Genomic DNA, 15,800 nt, shown 5'->3' with positions numbered 1-15,800 from the left:
TCACAGCTTTGAGAGTTCACACTAGTCACGCAGATTTCCCCTTTTAAAAATGCCCTCTCTCTTCATCTCCTCTCTTCCTTTCTCTCTCTGTGTCTCTGTCTCTCTGCCTCTCTCTTCCTCTCTCTGTCTCTCTCTCAGGCTTCTTCACTCTGATTTCCTTGTCTGTTAGGTTAACATGCTCTGACAGAGCACAAGGCATCAACCTAGCCTCCATAATGGATGTGGAATTTGGGCTACAGGGAACACAAGGAAAGAAAATAATATTGTTATGGACTAAAAGCCTATAATGATTTTTTTAAAGAAAATGTCTGCTTCTCTATACATGCTTCTCTCTCCCTCTCCACTCCATTTAATGTACAGAGCTGAAGAGGGAACAAAACCTGTTAAAGAAACATCTTTTTGGCTCAGATGTGTGAGGAAATAGATGAAGCTATTGTTATGCTTTTCCAGCTATTTATACACATCAATATTATGCACATTCTATTGGTGTTTTTCCAACAAAAGCAAAATCGAATTTGATGAAAGTGTTTTCTCAATTTGTTTCTTTATCTCTTCGTTGTTTGCAATAACATTTCTTTCTTCAGGTGACTTGGGCTCAATTCCTGAGAAGGCTGATTGAACCTTAAAGCAATGGGAGAAGCCAACCTATCCTTCTCAGGCGTCAAGGGAGGAAATGGCCAATCTTTTCGTGTCAGCCTTTTGCAGGGTCCACAGGGGAAGTTGTTAGAAAAAGCCTATTTTCTCATTGGTCGATTGACTAATCATTAACATGTCCTTTAATATGTCTTCTTAAGAAATGATAAAGACCTTTTAATTCTGCAGCATAAATGTGCATATTCAAAAGAACTTTAAGACATTTATTTGGTGTGCAAAAGGAAAAGTGAAAATCAGGTTGTACCACCTAGTAGAAGTAACTTCTGTGGGACCCAGTACTTGGTTCATCGTTTTACTGTACCCATTCTCAGGCTTTATATTGAATTAAGATGCAAGATTCCCAATAATGGGTGGGGAATGTAATGCTGTGAACACTTAATCACCATGATACCTTTTGGCTTCCATGCTCCATTTTAATTAAGTGCTATTTTTATTTTTCCCTCTGAAAACCAAGGTTGCTGGCGAAGTGTCTAAACACATATATAAAGTGTGGAAGAAGGTTTGTACACGGACAAAAACTGTAGGAAATCTGGGGGTGGAGCGGGAAATACCAAAGGAAAAACCTGCATCCTTCCAGTTTTCCCAGACCAGTAGCTCTCCAATTGCAGTTTAGAGGCGATATTCCATATAAAAGGAGAATGGGGATGATTGAATATGTTGTCTCTCAACAACATTGCCTGTGAATTGAAACAGGCTTGAGGTGGATTAAATAATAATGGATTAAATATTTCCCCCTAGATTATTTTTGTTTCTCCCAGGTAGGATCCGTCCCTGTTAGGACTGAAAGCAGGTAACTGCAACAGAAGCAGACACTGGGTCATTGATATTCTTTCTCGAATCACTAAATATTTTTCCCTAAAGGGCATAAAAACAGTAGATTTGATCCATCAGACTAGTCAGATAGGCTAAGGCTCAGAAGGGCTGGGACATCTCCTTCAATGTCACCACCACAAAATACGAGCCATTTTTAGAAATTCCCTTTTCTTATTACTATCTTTTTTTATGCAGTAAAGCAAATATTGTCAGTGCATATTGTTTTGCAATTTGTTTTAGAACCCCAGTTTCCAGAGGACAAAAACATTAGAGGTTTTGAAAGGGAAATGAGATTATCTTGTAAATCATAACACCTAGTATCATGTTGTCAAAGAATGTGCACAGATTTATTACAGAAGCAAATGTTAGACATTACAAACATTCAGATCAGGAAAATGCCCCAGTGATATGCAAACATTGTCTTTCATTCTCTCTCTAAAACCACTTGCTAAACTATTTGTTGATTGACAGATGGACCTTAAATTACTGTTCAACTTGAACAGTTTTGTCAGGTTCACTTTCATCTTTTGAATTATCAGTTAAGTCATAGAAAGTGTAAACAGTTTCTCCCTGTAGTCAAAAACCTTGTCTCCCTTTTGGTAGTACTCAGATGAGCTCCAAAATGTCCTGCTTTTAAGTTTAAAAAAAAAGTTTAAAAACGGGTTTAATAACCTTGTTTTAATCTTCAGTGAATCAGGCTACCAAAGCCACAGGGAAGGCAATCCCATCTCTTCTCTGATAATAAGTAGATGAACCTAACTGGCACCCAGAAAGAAGCTTATTAACACTAATCCAGCTTGAGACTCCAGGCACTTTATGCAATGTTGAATTAATTCAAACCAAATATCGTAGGGAATGAAATCTAAGCCCTGAAATTTTACTCAGAGGAGGGGAATGTCCTTTATTTGTCACTAAACTGCAATAATTGCCCCCACTTCCCAGGGTTGCACTTCTTGGCTTTCCTCCTACCTCCATGCCGTTGTGCCTCTTCCTTCCTGCTGACCTATCGTTGCCCACTTTGCAAGTTGTATACACTGTGATGTGGTGTTTTGTGTTATGCCTGCTCATCAACAATTTACAGTAACCTGAGTGCTAGCACATGAGACCTATTGAGACCCAACAAACACATTGCCCTTTCCCTACAAGACTCCATCTTACAAGAGAAGAATTCACCCCCATTGTCTTCAAATTCCAAAAGCTCTTCTCTGCGCTCTGACGTTTTTCAGTAGAGAAGAGTCTGCCTGAAATTCTTTCCAAAAGACGGATACAGCAGTCTTTACAAAACCCATCACTAAAAATATGTGTTCATAAAGCTCATGATACACAAAACAGATACACTTTTTTTCCCCTAGGTGCTCGGTTATTTCACTCCGAAATTTTGGATTTTGAGTTTATGTGAATCACATACCAGGTTTGGGAGATAGATATTAGTCACTCTCTGAGCATCCTTTTGTTGCATTACTTCTTTTAAAAAAGTTTGCTTAATGGCATTTGGGCACTCATCTTAAAATGCTTCCCTCTGTTGTCTGAGATAATAAATGGCTGCTCCCTCATGCCAGTTTACAAAGTGAAAGAAGGCAGGGCCAGACAATTTCGCTTTTGAGCCTTCCTCCCAACAAATAATTGGTCCACCGTCCACTACTTCTCACTGGTGAATTGCTGCTGACTGCTTTTGCTAGAGTTTGAAAACTGAGGTTCTGCTTCCTGGAAGCCCTCCTCCAAGGTCGGAGAACAGGACTGAAATGCTAAACACCCTGGCATCTGGGTAACTGTGTCCCTCTCCCTAATACACATGAATCATGGAATCTTGCTTTTTCAGAAAGAGACATTCATTCACGTGTTCATTTACTTCAATTAACGGGTAAAGTCAGTGGACAACTTAGGTTTAAAAGACACACACATGCATGCACACACGCACAAACACACACACACGTACTCACACACACACACACACACACACACACACACACACACACGCACTCTACTGCTTTGGTGATTAAAAGGTTTGAAAATAGAAGGCTGAGGTCATTCAAACTCCATACGTACTCCAAACTCCAAATTGTCCACTTTCCAGGAATAGCTTGATCGTTACTATACTTTGAAACTCTTTTAGTCTAGATTTGAGGAAACTTCTGTTACACAGATAGTAGGAAAAAATAATCTCCTTTTTCTTATTTTATGGAGGAAAGTTTACATTGAATGGGACTTTGGGAATCATTTGATTAGAACTACATCAGCAATGATATCTGACCTTCCACACTTTTAGTGAGGTTAATAAAAGAAAAAAAGCCAGATGTTAAGCTGTGGGGTGTATTTGTCTACAATTTCAAGTTTGTATTTTAAAAGGGAGTGATGTTGCAAGGCCATTCAACGCTGCCATTTGCAAATATTAGTATAGGTCCTTTAAACACTTGACATTAATAGAAATAAGAGTTACAGAGAACACATTTCATTACTTAACAAATTGGCTAAAAACACAGTTATTTTCTCCACCTTTCAATACTTAATTAAAAATTAGGTTCCATTCTCCCCAGTGCCTAAGTCAAGCTTTAATTAAAAGCACAGGCAGGGCCCAATTTAGACACAGTCTTCATAGAGTTAGAAGTCAACTGTTCACAACCTAAAGCATAGCTTTGGATGAAAACCAATAGATTCCCAGTTGTGGTTAGCCTGAGATACGTTTCCTGGAAGCGAGGGTCCCTGTCCCAAAAAAGTGAGAGTAGGGGTGGAGGTTAGAAGAGAGGAAAGAAAATATTGTCCCCCTTTCTTGGGTTTAAAGCCAGACAAAGAAAAGCTTCTTTAATCAGCAGACATGTGTTGTGTGCATTCTAAGTGATGAACATCGCTCTTGATCCTGGAAAGACTGAATGGTTATTAAAGGTGTTAACCTACAGCTTAATCCTACCTCTAATACCTTCTCTATAGACAGGATGGAATACTTTCAAATGCAAAAAATACCCCAAACCCCCATTTATCTAGACCTGTCTCCTATGTCACCAACCAACTAGCTCTAATTAAGTATAGAAAGAAGACAGTGAAACTGAAATAGTTCACACTGATGTGTGAATGTGTGATACAGTACTTGCAACTTCCTCAAAGAATTTAAATTTCTAAAAAGAATACTTGTCAAGCTGAATGAATTATCAGCTGCTGCATTTAGGCAGTAAATCAAAGTAAATAACTAGAAAAGGAAAGAAGCCTAACATTCCCACAGGTAAAACTTTATTTAAATATCAGGAAAGCTCTAATGTCTCCATTTCGCTGGTGAGGAAATTGAGCCACAGCAGGGTTAATTAACTTGCCCACGGTCACATTGCTGGTAAATTGCAAAATTAGAATCTGGACAAGAGTATATCTGGAAAGCTCATACTCTGTCCAGCTAGCCAGTGTCCTCCCATTGGAAGAGTATATTTAGAGATCAAGCATAGGTCCACCCTGTCCGTCCCAGAGTATGTCCAAGTGTTGGTGTTCCTAAACTGACCCTGTTTTTCATAGTTCCTTTACTTTATCAGCTTATAAATTTCAAAAAAATTTCGCTAACAATTCCAAGTTCTTTCATAACAGGACAAGCTTAAATAAATTACTGAGGTAGTCATTCAGATGTCCTTCGTTAATGTTTGTGCAGCGCTTATACCAACACTTTCACATGCATCTGCTCATTTAATATGCTCAGCATCCCTATAAAATATTTTATAGTTAGAGAACGAAAGCTCAGAAAGTTTAGTATCTTGTCCAATATCACACTGCAACCAGGTTTGCATCCCATCTCACTAGGCTGGCAGTAAACGCCTACAGAAGGCTTCAAAGTGCTCGATTCTCTGAGGCTCTTTTCCTAGGTTGTCCCCAGAGGCAAAACAAATCAATATACTTCTACAAGGTCTTATAACCCAGAAATGACTTTGCCACTGGAGGAAATTTGGCTTATTATTTCTTAAAAGAGCAATGGGCTTCACTGACTGCCAATCACAATGATTGCTTCTGTGATAGATAAAAAGGTCAATAAGCAATAAAAGTGAATACCTTCACTGAAGGCATTCATGGTCAAGTGAACAAAAAAGACAGGTAAACAGATGATAATAACAGAAGAAGGTCCAGAACAGAGGTACAAGGAAGGTATGAACAGAGTACTACTAGTTTTCACAAGAGGCACCCCGACCCAGCACTGACTCCTCCAGTAAAATAGGCCTAGAACTTAGTTTACTGCTCATCCACACTTTTTCTTCCATTTACGTTTCCCTTTTAGATGCCTGATCTCTCCACTATCCATCCTGCCTCCTCCATCCCATTTCTTATAAATTTTAAAGGCATTGATAGTAATACTTTGGTAACACAAGGTTTGTATCAATAAAATGTAAGCTCCACAAGACCAGAAATTTTTATCTCTTTTGTTCACTGCTATGCCCTCTAAGGCCTAGAAGAATCCCTGTCATATAAGTAGTTGTTCAACAAATACATATTGGAAGAAAATCCAATACTCATTTAAAAATTCTTAATTTAAAACAGAACATTGAACTTAATAAATTAAAAACAAAAGGACCTCCCCCTACTCCACCCCACATAGCACAAATTTTCTGTTCCATCTACACACTCATTCTTCCATTGTTTTGTTTTCCCACATTTAGTAGCTTCCACTGTGATGCCCTGTTGTCTTCTTCCCAGACTATGAGCTTTTGTGCCTATTCCTGGTGTACCAGGGACCTCTCTTTAGCATAAATGCCATCACTGACTGCCAGCAGCCTCTGATGTAATGTGTTCTGTGTAGATTGGGATTTGGAACTCCAACAGTGGGCTTAACATGACAGACGGCAACAAAGACAGGTCCAATAATATCACCGATTCACTCGCCAACCGAACGCTCATTGTCACCACAATTCTGGTAAGTTGACTATGTGGAATTCAGGGCATCTTATCCAGACTCTTACTCTAGACCTTGAAGGATTCCTCAACTATCCTTTTCATGCCAACAACTCTCTCTGTAAATGTCTATGTTTAACTGGGACACTAGAAGCATTTGTTTGTGTGTACCTATAATAGATTGAATTATCAGCTTCCAACATTGTTCTGAAGATTTCCTACTTCCAATCCATTCTCATCTCTGTTTTGCTCCACTCTCTAGCCCCACCCAGCTGGTCTCCCTTGCTCTCTGGCTGCTGGTTGGTTTCAACCAAGGAGAGACAAAGACCAGGGAAGTGGAGGAAGAGACCCAAGGAGATTTCTTCCGCTGTTTCCCAACAGTATTGTCAGAACCTCTGTCCTTCACAGCCATAGCTTCTACCCTGTCAATGATCCTGCCTCCATATGCTAACTGCGCTGGACTCCTGGAACACTCTTTCCTCCCTCTCTGCCTCAACCCTAGCTTCCTAATTATGCTGCTTTCTGGGTGTCTATATCCCAGTGCAATTCTCACCACCATCCCTGTTGCCTCCCTTTGTCTTGCTCATTCCTCTGTAAATAGCCCCTTTATTAACTGCTCTTCAAAAGCCCAGGTAAAAGTACCTCCTACTCTGTGTTGGAACCCCTGTCATGCCCCCATCTAGCAACTGTGCACTCACAAGTTGTTCGTTCTCCCTCTTTGCTCTATCCTAATCCAAGAAGTAAAGGGAGTGGCCACCTCTAAAATCTTCACTTTTGGACCTTTCTGTTTTGATTTCATCCATGATGTCAGGCCAATTTATTTCTGAAACAGTTAGCTTCAGAGAATTATTCATCCAAAATGAAAACCATTTTGTTTTCCTGGTGTCTATTTTCTCTGAAACTTTCTCATGGAAATACAGAGTTTTCTACTTCTATCAGTTTGTTTGAGGATAAGCCTAAACACAAAGGACAGATCAGTAATGTAGTAACTATTATGATTGTATAAAATGAAATACATTTTTATTTATTCAAATGAGAATAAATCAATAATAAATAAAAATAAATTTTTATTTATTCAAATTAATTAATAAGATTATAGATACGCAGACTTAAGGAAATGTCCATTATTCATAGGATAGGGGATTTATCACATAAGCATATAAACAAAGAATTTACCAGATGTGAGCTCTAAGATGCATTCAAATAAGAAAGTGGAACCGATGATAAAAGAAGACACTGAAATGGCCTTTGAATAAGATATCCTGAATGAAACCAAGAAAAAATAGGTAAGTAATAAGGGAATAGTGAAGTTGAGATGCAATTTAGCTGAGAAACGAGAAAATTAAAATATTCAGAGTATTTAGTAGACAGGAGGTTTGCAGAACAAGGGAATATATTTGCTGATTTAGATTTCCCTTTTATAAGTAGGTGAAGCTCATAGATAAAAGCCAGGAGGGAGGGTGGGTCTAGCACTAGAAGCTTGGGTGTGGGCACAGCTGCATGCCAGACATCCAGACATCAGATCGTCCCCTGCTTTCTCTGCCAGACCTAAAGTCCAAAAATGATTATGTCTCTATGACACCATTCACTCACAGCTCTGCCCTCAGCAGTGGAGGGGAAAAACTCTCAATCAAAGAGAGAGGAGGGAGTGAAATAATATATGAAGTGTTCTATATTTGTAGAGGAGGTACAAAAGATGAGTTTAGCAAAGGCAGAAGGGAAAGTGACTTTCTTTAGTATTCTCAAATCTTAAAAATAATTTTCAAATATTTTATATCTTCTGGCTGTTGATAGAGCTTGTGTAAGTAAATTCTGCCTTTCATTATAACAGGGTTTCATATGTGATTTGTTTCATATAGGAAGAACCCTATGTGATGTACAGGAAATCTGATAAGCCCCTGTATGGAAATGACAGATTTGAAGGATATTGCCTGGATCTATTGAAGGAATTGTCAAACATCCTGGGTTTCATTTATGATGTTAAACTTGTCCCTGATGGCAAATATGGAGCTCAGAATGACAAAGGAGAGTGGAATGGAATGGTCAAAGAACTTATAGATCATGTAAGCAAAACTATATCTCCTACATAGGGGTCTTAAATGTCAAAAAAAGTGCATAATGAGAAGTAAAAGAAAAGAGAAAAAATGGTTGAGTCAGAAGACATGTTTTATTTATTTATTTTTTTAAATCATAAAAATGGCTTGAAAAGTGGGAGAAAACAACCTACCAATGTAGTTTCCCCACTTAGAAGGGCAAGTAATGAAAAATTGAGGATAAAAATTTATGGGCCCATCCTTCATACTGAAGAATAAACTTGAATGATTCTTAGATTAGATAAAGAGTTCTGAAGTTTGCAGCTCAGAGCAAAATCTCATTGACTACTTTTATGATCTAGTTGCTCATTTCTTACTTTTCTCACATGCCCTTTTTTAAAGACATTCTTCTGCAGTTTTCTTTCCCCCATTTAGTTCCAGAATATGTATGTGTATATATATATATATATGTCATGTGTGTGTATGTTTCACACTGTCTGGTTTCTCTTTGCTAATGAATACTATTTTGTAAACATAACTGTGTAAATCAACTGTTTTTATATTAGAGTCAATCAGCACAGAAGGTTTTTGTGTGAGAAGCATTTGGAGTTGAGAGTAGGAATCAGGAGAACCAGGAAAAGTCTAGACATTCACCAGGAAGGTAGACAACTAAGGTGACAAGTTCAAACTTGCTTTTGCAGAGGGCTGATCTGGCGGTGGCTCCTCTTACCATCACTTACGTGCGGGAAAAAGTCATAGACTTCTCCAAACCCTTCATGACCCTGGGCATCAGCATTCTCTACCATAAGCCCAATGGCACCAATCCAGGGGTCTTCTCCTTCCTCAACCCTCTATCTCCTGACATTTGGATGTATGTGCTCTTAGCCTGTTTAGGAGTCAGTTGTGTACTCTTTGTGATCGCAAGGTAAGTTAGAAACTACTAAACTTACAACAGATCTATGTCAGTCTCAGGTTGACCTGTATACTCTAGAGGTAGACAGAGTTCAAGAACTTCAAAGTATTCTTTTAGTTTTGCCTGGTGTTCTATTCTGTCAAGTTCTCCCTCATAAAAGCCACTCTATAAATGAATATCTTCTAATTATTCATAAAGGTAATTTTAAAAGATAATAGGAAGACAATTTTATATATTATATTAATTTCATTTTATCAGTACTTAAAGCAATGTAAAATGGTTATGTACCCATTTTTCCCTGAATTATATTGCCACAAAAGCAATAGCTCAGCTAATAAATTTAAAATGTTTCAACAGGAAAGAGAAAAGTTGTGTCCAGATTCTTGATTCCTGGAATATTCGCAAATATTAAGCAAAATAGAAAAAGTTAGCTAGGAATTGTTGTAGCAAATAAGAAGCACTGGATTAAACAAGATTTTGAAATCCTCAGGAATAAAAACAAATACTTTGAAAATTTTATAAAATTTATTTTTTAAAAAAATTAGTTAACAAGAGAATTCTGGAAATAACAATAAAAAGAAAGAGTAGTTATATATCCAGTCTGGAGGCACGAAATCTTTATGCTACCCTGATGATTCAGTTTAGATTTTATTTTCTGAGATAACCCTACATTTAACCATTCTGCTCTACACAGGTTTTCAAAGGATTGTTACACCATTCAGTAGATCATATTTTCTAAATACCTTTGATACTGAATTGGAAACACAGCTGCTTTATCTTTCTGTTGGCTTAGACAGTAGATATCCCTAGACAAACCCTGTAAAAAAAAAATGATTGCTTTGTTATGTCCTCTATTCATTTTCAATCTTTTTCATCCTTCAACAAAACTCAGTGAACTTTTTCTCTAATCAATTTGTGTTTTCCCTCCAGGAATTTCTAAGAGAAATCTTTCTTCATGCTAGTTCTTTGTCATTGTTCACTGTATGGTTTTGATTAATGCCAGGTAACTCTTTCCCTAGCATAATTATAAAGAAAGCTGGGAAAAATAACCTAGTTTGGAAAGGTCTTACAGATCCATAAAGCAGACATAGTAAAAGCGAATAAATGTGTGCTCTCACGTGTGGGTGAGTCACATATGTTCAATATGAAATGAATATTTCAAAGTTCTCTATACTTCATAAAGTGTACCATTACCAAATCTTAGACTGTTTTCCAAATTTTGTCCAGATATTAAATTACTTTTAAATAATGACCAAAGCTTTCTTTCCATGTGTCTTACCTCATAAAATAGTATATTGTCAGTATGTAGAGTCATACTATCCTTTGATACATTAATACTCAATCAGTGGTTCTCAACTAGGAAAGATTTTATCCTCCAGGGAACATTTTATCCTCCAGACATTTCCAGCAATGTCTGGAAATAGCTTTTGATTGTTACAACTGAGGGTGGAGGTTGCTACTTTTATATAGTAGGTAGAGTCCAGGGATGTAGCTAAACATCCTACAGTGTGCAGGACAACCCTCCCCCTACAACAAAGAATTACCCCAAAATGTCAATAGCATCAAGTTTGAATAACCATGCTCTAAATAATTAAAGATGATAGTGCTTTGAGTATCAAATTTTCAAAGATGAATAACTCACCTTTGGAAGGGCATTTCTCATTACTGGCTCATAAGTGAAATGAATACTGCCTTAGAATGGCCATTGAATAAATGACCACCCTAAAGTGATGTACTCTCTAACAATAAATTAGAAATCTTGTGTTGGCTTGTTGTTCCATTCCTCTATTTGGGGCCCACACCTGCTGGGTGATTCTAGGGCTAGTAGAGCAATCCAAGCAGCAGAGGGCAACAGAGAAGTAAGTTTCCTTATTCCCCAGCTCACTGCTTTGTCTAAACAGTGATGCTAATGAGTAGAATAGGCAAGACAATGTTGATGAGCAAGTAATTAGATCATTTATCACACTGACTTGACCAAAATCAGTGAAAGAAAAAAACATGTCAACAGCAACCAGAAATTCTCACAAGCATACAGGTTGAAAGTTCTCTTTTACATTTGACACCAAGTGTGCCTTTAAATGGCCTTATTTTTACCACCAGAATATGTCAAAATAATGTAGCATTCAGTAGTTTTCCCCTCCTCATTTTGTCTGTTCCTCTATAACCTCCTGATGAACCAGAGCCCTACCTTTTCTAACTTCATTCTGTTTCAGTTAAGAAAGCAACCTCCTTTCTCCCCTAGTCAATACTATCCACTCAACATTCCTACTCACCAAGTATCATTTATAAACCAGCTCTTCTTTATTTAGCTTATTCTCCTTGTCACTCCCTTCTCACTGTCTTTCCTCTCACTCTGGGTCTTGGGGAAGTGGAGATGTCATGCATCAAATGCAAACTTGCAAACAGCATGGTGATAAAACATAGAAAATATAAAAATATAAAATAACTCCCTGCAGTGTACAAGTGCACTATCATGGGGATTGTACTCTCAGCTACATTCAGCTTCTCCACACCTTTGAATCCATTCCTGCCTCTACGTCATAAAGCCACTAAATATATTTTGGAGGTGATTCCTAAAGACAAAATCCTGATCGAATAAATGTGCCAATTCACTTTTACTTCCCACCATCATAGCTTGAACTTGGTCACTCTGCATCCATAAACTAATATGTAAAATGACTTTCTGTTACCATCTTAGTGGTTTGCATTCAACGTTAGTGAAATAGAAATGAAAAACAGCTAACCTCCTAATCATCTTTAGCTCTAGAGAGGCTTTTGAATTTGCTTTTTGAAATATATCCTTTCTTGTCTTTTTAAAGGGGAAAAATAAAGCCCATCACTGCATTTAGGCTAATGCTCTCACTAGACAGAGACTTACAAACCATTTGCTGAAGTGAATTGAATTTATAAAGTTAGACAAACTAAGGAAAGCCATATAATTTTTTTAGTTACTATGACTTGTTACAAATGTGCATGTCAGTGTTTTTGTTTTGTGGTTGACATTTTTTAAATTACTTTTTGTAAAGTATTTAATCCCAAGGAATTATAACCATCATGAACACAAAATTTAGATAGACCAAATATCCAAATATAATGTCTGATTACATCTTATAATTTATGCTCATCTTCTTAAAATGAACATTTTTTAAGTTGGCTTCTGGCAAAGAAAAATCAAGAAAACCTTTGACTATAACTCTACAGTTATAATACCAACCCAACAGTTATGCTACAAGATCGAATAGAGCTTCCTCCATTAAAAGATGAATAGATCTCCCTCTTCTTGATACACCCTAATATCTATTCTCAGCCATAAAAAGAATCTCTTAATTAGAAATCTTCAGTATGACCAGCATTTTATATCTTCCATTCAAGTAAAAGCCTGGCATATATAAACATAAAACCTAAATTAACCTCTGTATTTCAATATAATGCTACTCTTCTATGTGCAAATTTTAACATAAATTCTAAGCATATTTGTCCCTTTCTCTGACATTTCACTAAAAATCAGTATCAGTTGAAGATAGCAGCTTCAGAATATCATTGGTGTGGGTCATGTATTAATCTTTCTCCAGACTTCCTGGTGCTGACATTACTGTCACACTAGCTATCTTTAAGCAGGCATTAGGAATTTCAAGCTGAAATATCTACATCCGGTAGGCAACAGGTAGGTCTATTGCATTACGAAAAGTCAGTGTCTTACAACACAGCATCAAATCACTATTTAATATTCCTCAGTCCACACACTCCCCAAGTCACTCAGAATCTCAGAGAGAAAGGATCTAAAATATCTCTGCAGAGCAGGCAGAATCACATTGCTGTTTAGACAGTTTTCTTTTTTGCCATAGAAAATTAGATTAATTGTTCACTTAGAACTGCAAAGTATGAAATACTGAAAAAAGACCAAGTTAGATGCAGCATTCCAAAGAGAAAAGTGGTGATCTCATTCATCAGAGCATATACAGGGGAGAAATGCCAGAATATCAGGGGGCTGGTGGTTGCCAAGTTTTATGATCTGTTTAGAAAAACTCCTTCCTTTGAATGCATAATCTGCCTAATTTATTGCACTTAATATTTTTTAATTATTGTACAAGTGACAATGATATTGTTTAAGTAACGACATGTTTACTCTGTGTACTGCTTCAATTAGTAGGTTCATTAATATTGGTATTCAGTACTTCAGCTCAGCAAACTACTATGGTTATAAGAGAGTATACATTTAAAACTTAATTATATTGTTGAAACAGTAATTAAAATGTATTGGCATGGCATTGTCAATTAAAGCTATATTCATAAGCTTCACAGGAACCTGCACTGTGTGCCCTGCAGCTGTGGAGAAGGTGCAGTCATGATTCAGATGCCATTACTGGGGGATAAACTACAAGGCTGTTATCCCAGTCTCCCTAAGACTTGATGAGGAGATGCTGTATACTTTTCAGAAGGTGTCTGGGGGTTTAGAGAATGGTTTTTCATTAAGAGGAACTGTCTGCCCAGTTCCTTGTGCATGATTCACAGTGTGCCCTGCTTTTCGCTTTAGATAATGTATTCACTTTAATACTAACTCTCCCCAAGTGTCAGCAACCTGCTATTGTTTACTGCTGAAACCTTATGGCTGGAGAGCATTCCATATGTTCTCATTGGCTTTATGGTGTTTTAACATTACTCCTGCTTGCATTAAAAGACCCAATGGCAAACAGCAAAGATTCCAGTGCTAAGGACTACTGCATTTAATCATTTCCAGATCACTTTACAGAGCACCTGCTAATGTCTTTTTGGAAAAATAAGTGCCCCTTGGAATGATAGTCCTAAAATATAACCACAGAGCAGGGAGCTCCTTGGGCTGTAAAGATCAGACAGATGTTTAGAAAACAGAGGAAGAACCAAAACTCTTCAGTTCCTCAAATTTTTATTTTAACACACCCTAGAGATATCTGGATTCCCTCTTCTTTAAAAATAAGGAAACTGAAGCCAGTGAGCTTAAGTTACTTATTCAAGGTTGACTTCCTAACTAACGAGGGTTGGTGATCAGGTGACCACAATTCATAGTTCTAGAAACAATTCAAAATGAATCTAGAGTGTCTGAATCTAAAACTCTCCATTGAGACATGCTGTGTCCTTAACACTAATGAACCCCTGTGCCTGGGCCAGGATACTTCTAAGTTTGAACTTTATCTCTTCATTTAAGGATTGTGATTTTTATCTCCATATACAATCATAAAAACATTAATACATCCCAATCCAGACATTCTTTTTGTTTATTAATTGTTTCAAACTTGCAGCTCCTTTGATTCATTATGAAATCACTAGACTACATAGACTCCTTTAAACTTCTATCCATAGATACCTCTTGAAGTCCAGTCACCCCTCTGTTTTTGTGCCTTCCACAGCACCTAGCAACACAGAATCTTGATACTGTAGCTGGTATGCAACAGTGTGTGTGTCACTGTCATTGCTACTTTGTGGGGTAAATACTCGGGATGAGTGAACCTCTCTTTAACAGTCCATCTAGTTGTTCAGTAAAATGGAAATGAGTGAAAACTCAGAACAATTTAGTAGACATAGATCTGTGGAGTACAGTTCCAGACAACCAATGGGCTTTGACTACAACTCAGAAGTCTGATAAATATAATGTCTAAAGTCTCCTTTGCACTTTGCCCACCAAAGCTGTAAGTTTATGAATATGGCCTACTGTTTGGTTTGATGCGTCCATTATTAGCTGTTGGGTGTTCTGCATTGTTCAGCGGGTTTTCACTGGTGCCACATATATTTATCTCATGTTTACAGACTGTTTCTGTTAACTACCACAGGTTTACACCCTACGAGTGGTATAACCCCCACCCATGCAATCCTGACTCAGACGTGGTGGAAAACAATTTTACTTTACTAAACAGTTTCTGGTTTGGAGTTGGAGCTCTCATGCAACAAGGTACAAGGTTGCGCATCTTTGTCACACACATCCCACAGTCTGCTGACAGGTTTTCATGCTGGTAAATTCCACCAAGAAGATAGAGGGTAGGCTAAAAACTATCTCAGGAATCAAAAAGATAGAACCCGGCTTCCTAGACAGTTCTAAAAATAAAAAAAAAAATATGACAGAAATGAAACTCCTTTGCTATATATCTAAAATAAGACTTATTATCAAGCAATGAACACAAATTTTCCTAGAGAGAAGGAAGGGATAAATTATCTTAGAAACTGTTTACAAATTGGCATAGATGGAGATATCAGTCTTTTCCTAACTTCACAAGTTAGAGGTTGAAAAGGATTAAAGTTTGAATCCTTTGAAAATTAGGTTGACTTACATTCTTCCAATAACTCACAGTACCTAAAACTGTCAACTAATTACCACTCTGACAGACCCTACAGGGATTCATCTTAGCTTCCCAGTAACCTTTTACGATCTCCATCAGTTGGTAACCATAGCAACAGTAAACTGGAGAAGTTGGGGGAAATGAAATTCAAACCATAGGAATGTAATATATTTTATACATTTTCTATGATTTGGAAGATTTTGATTTTGGTGAGGAGGGAGGAGT

At 37.4% G+C, this 15,800-nt stretch overlaps 1 protein-coding gene across 9 annotated transcripts in view; it reads left to right on the top strand.

Annotated features, from left to right (window-relative positions):
• Positions 1-15,800, top strand: part of GRIK1 (glutamate ionotropic receptor kainate type subunit 1) — a 417,625-nt gene that overhangs the window by 362,907 nt on the left and 38,918 nt on the right. For 4 of the 9 annotated variants that reach the window (XM_060149418.1, XM_060149416.1, XM_060149423.1 and 1 more), the window contains 5 exons: positions 1,109-1,153; positions 6,230-6,343; positions 8,181-8,384; positions 9,056-9,279; positions 15,072-15,190. In XM_060149418.1, coding sequence (XP_060005401.1) covers positions 1,109-1,153; positions 6,230-6,343; positions 8,181-8,384; positions 9,056-9,279; positions 15,072-15,190 — 706 coding nt within the window. The remainder of the gene's footprint in view (positions 1-1,108; positions 1,154-6,229; positions 6,344-8,180; positions 8,385-9,055; positions 9,280-15,071; positions 15,191-15,800) is intronic. The other 5 variants (XM_060149425.1, XM_060149419.1, XM_060149417.1 and 2 more) reach the window with 2 other exon arrangements.

Source organism: Lagenorhynchus albirostris, chromosome 5, assembly GCF_949774975.1.
Source record: "Lagenorhynchus albirostris chromosome 5, mLagAlb1.1, whole genome shotgun sequence".
Classification (NCBI taxonomy): Eukaryota; Metazoa; Chordata; class Mammalia; order Artiodactyla; family Delphinidae; genus Lagenorhynchus; species Lagenorhynchus albirostris.
The sequence above is the reverse complement of the archived record's forward strand: the minus strand, read 5'-3'. Positions and strand labels throughout refer to the sequence as shown.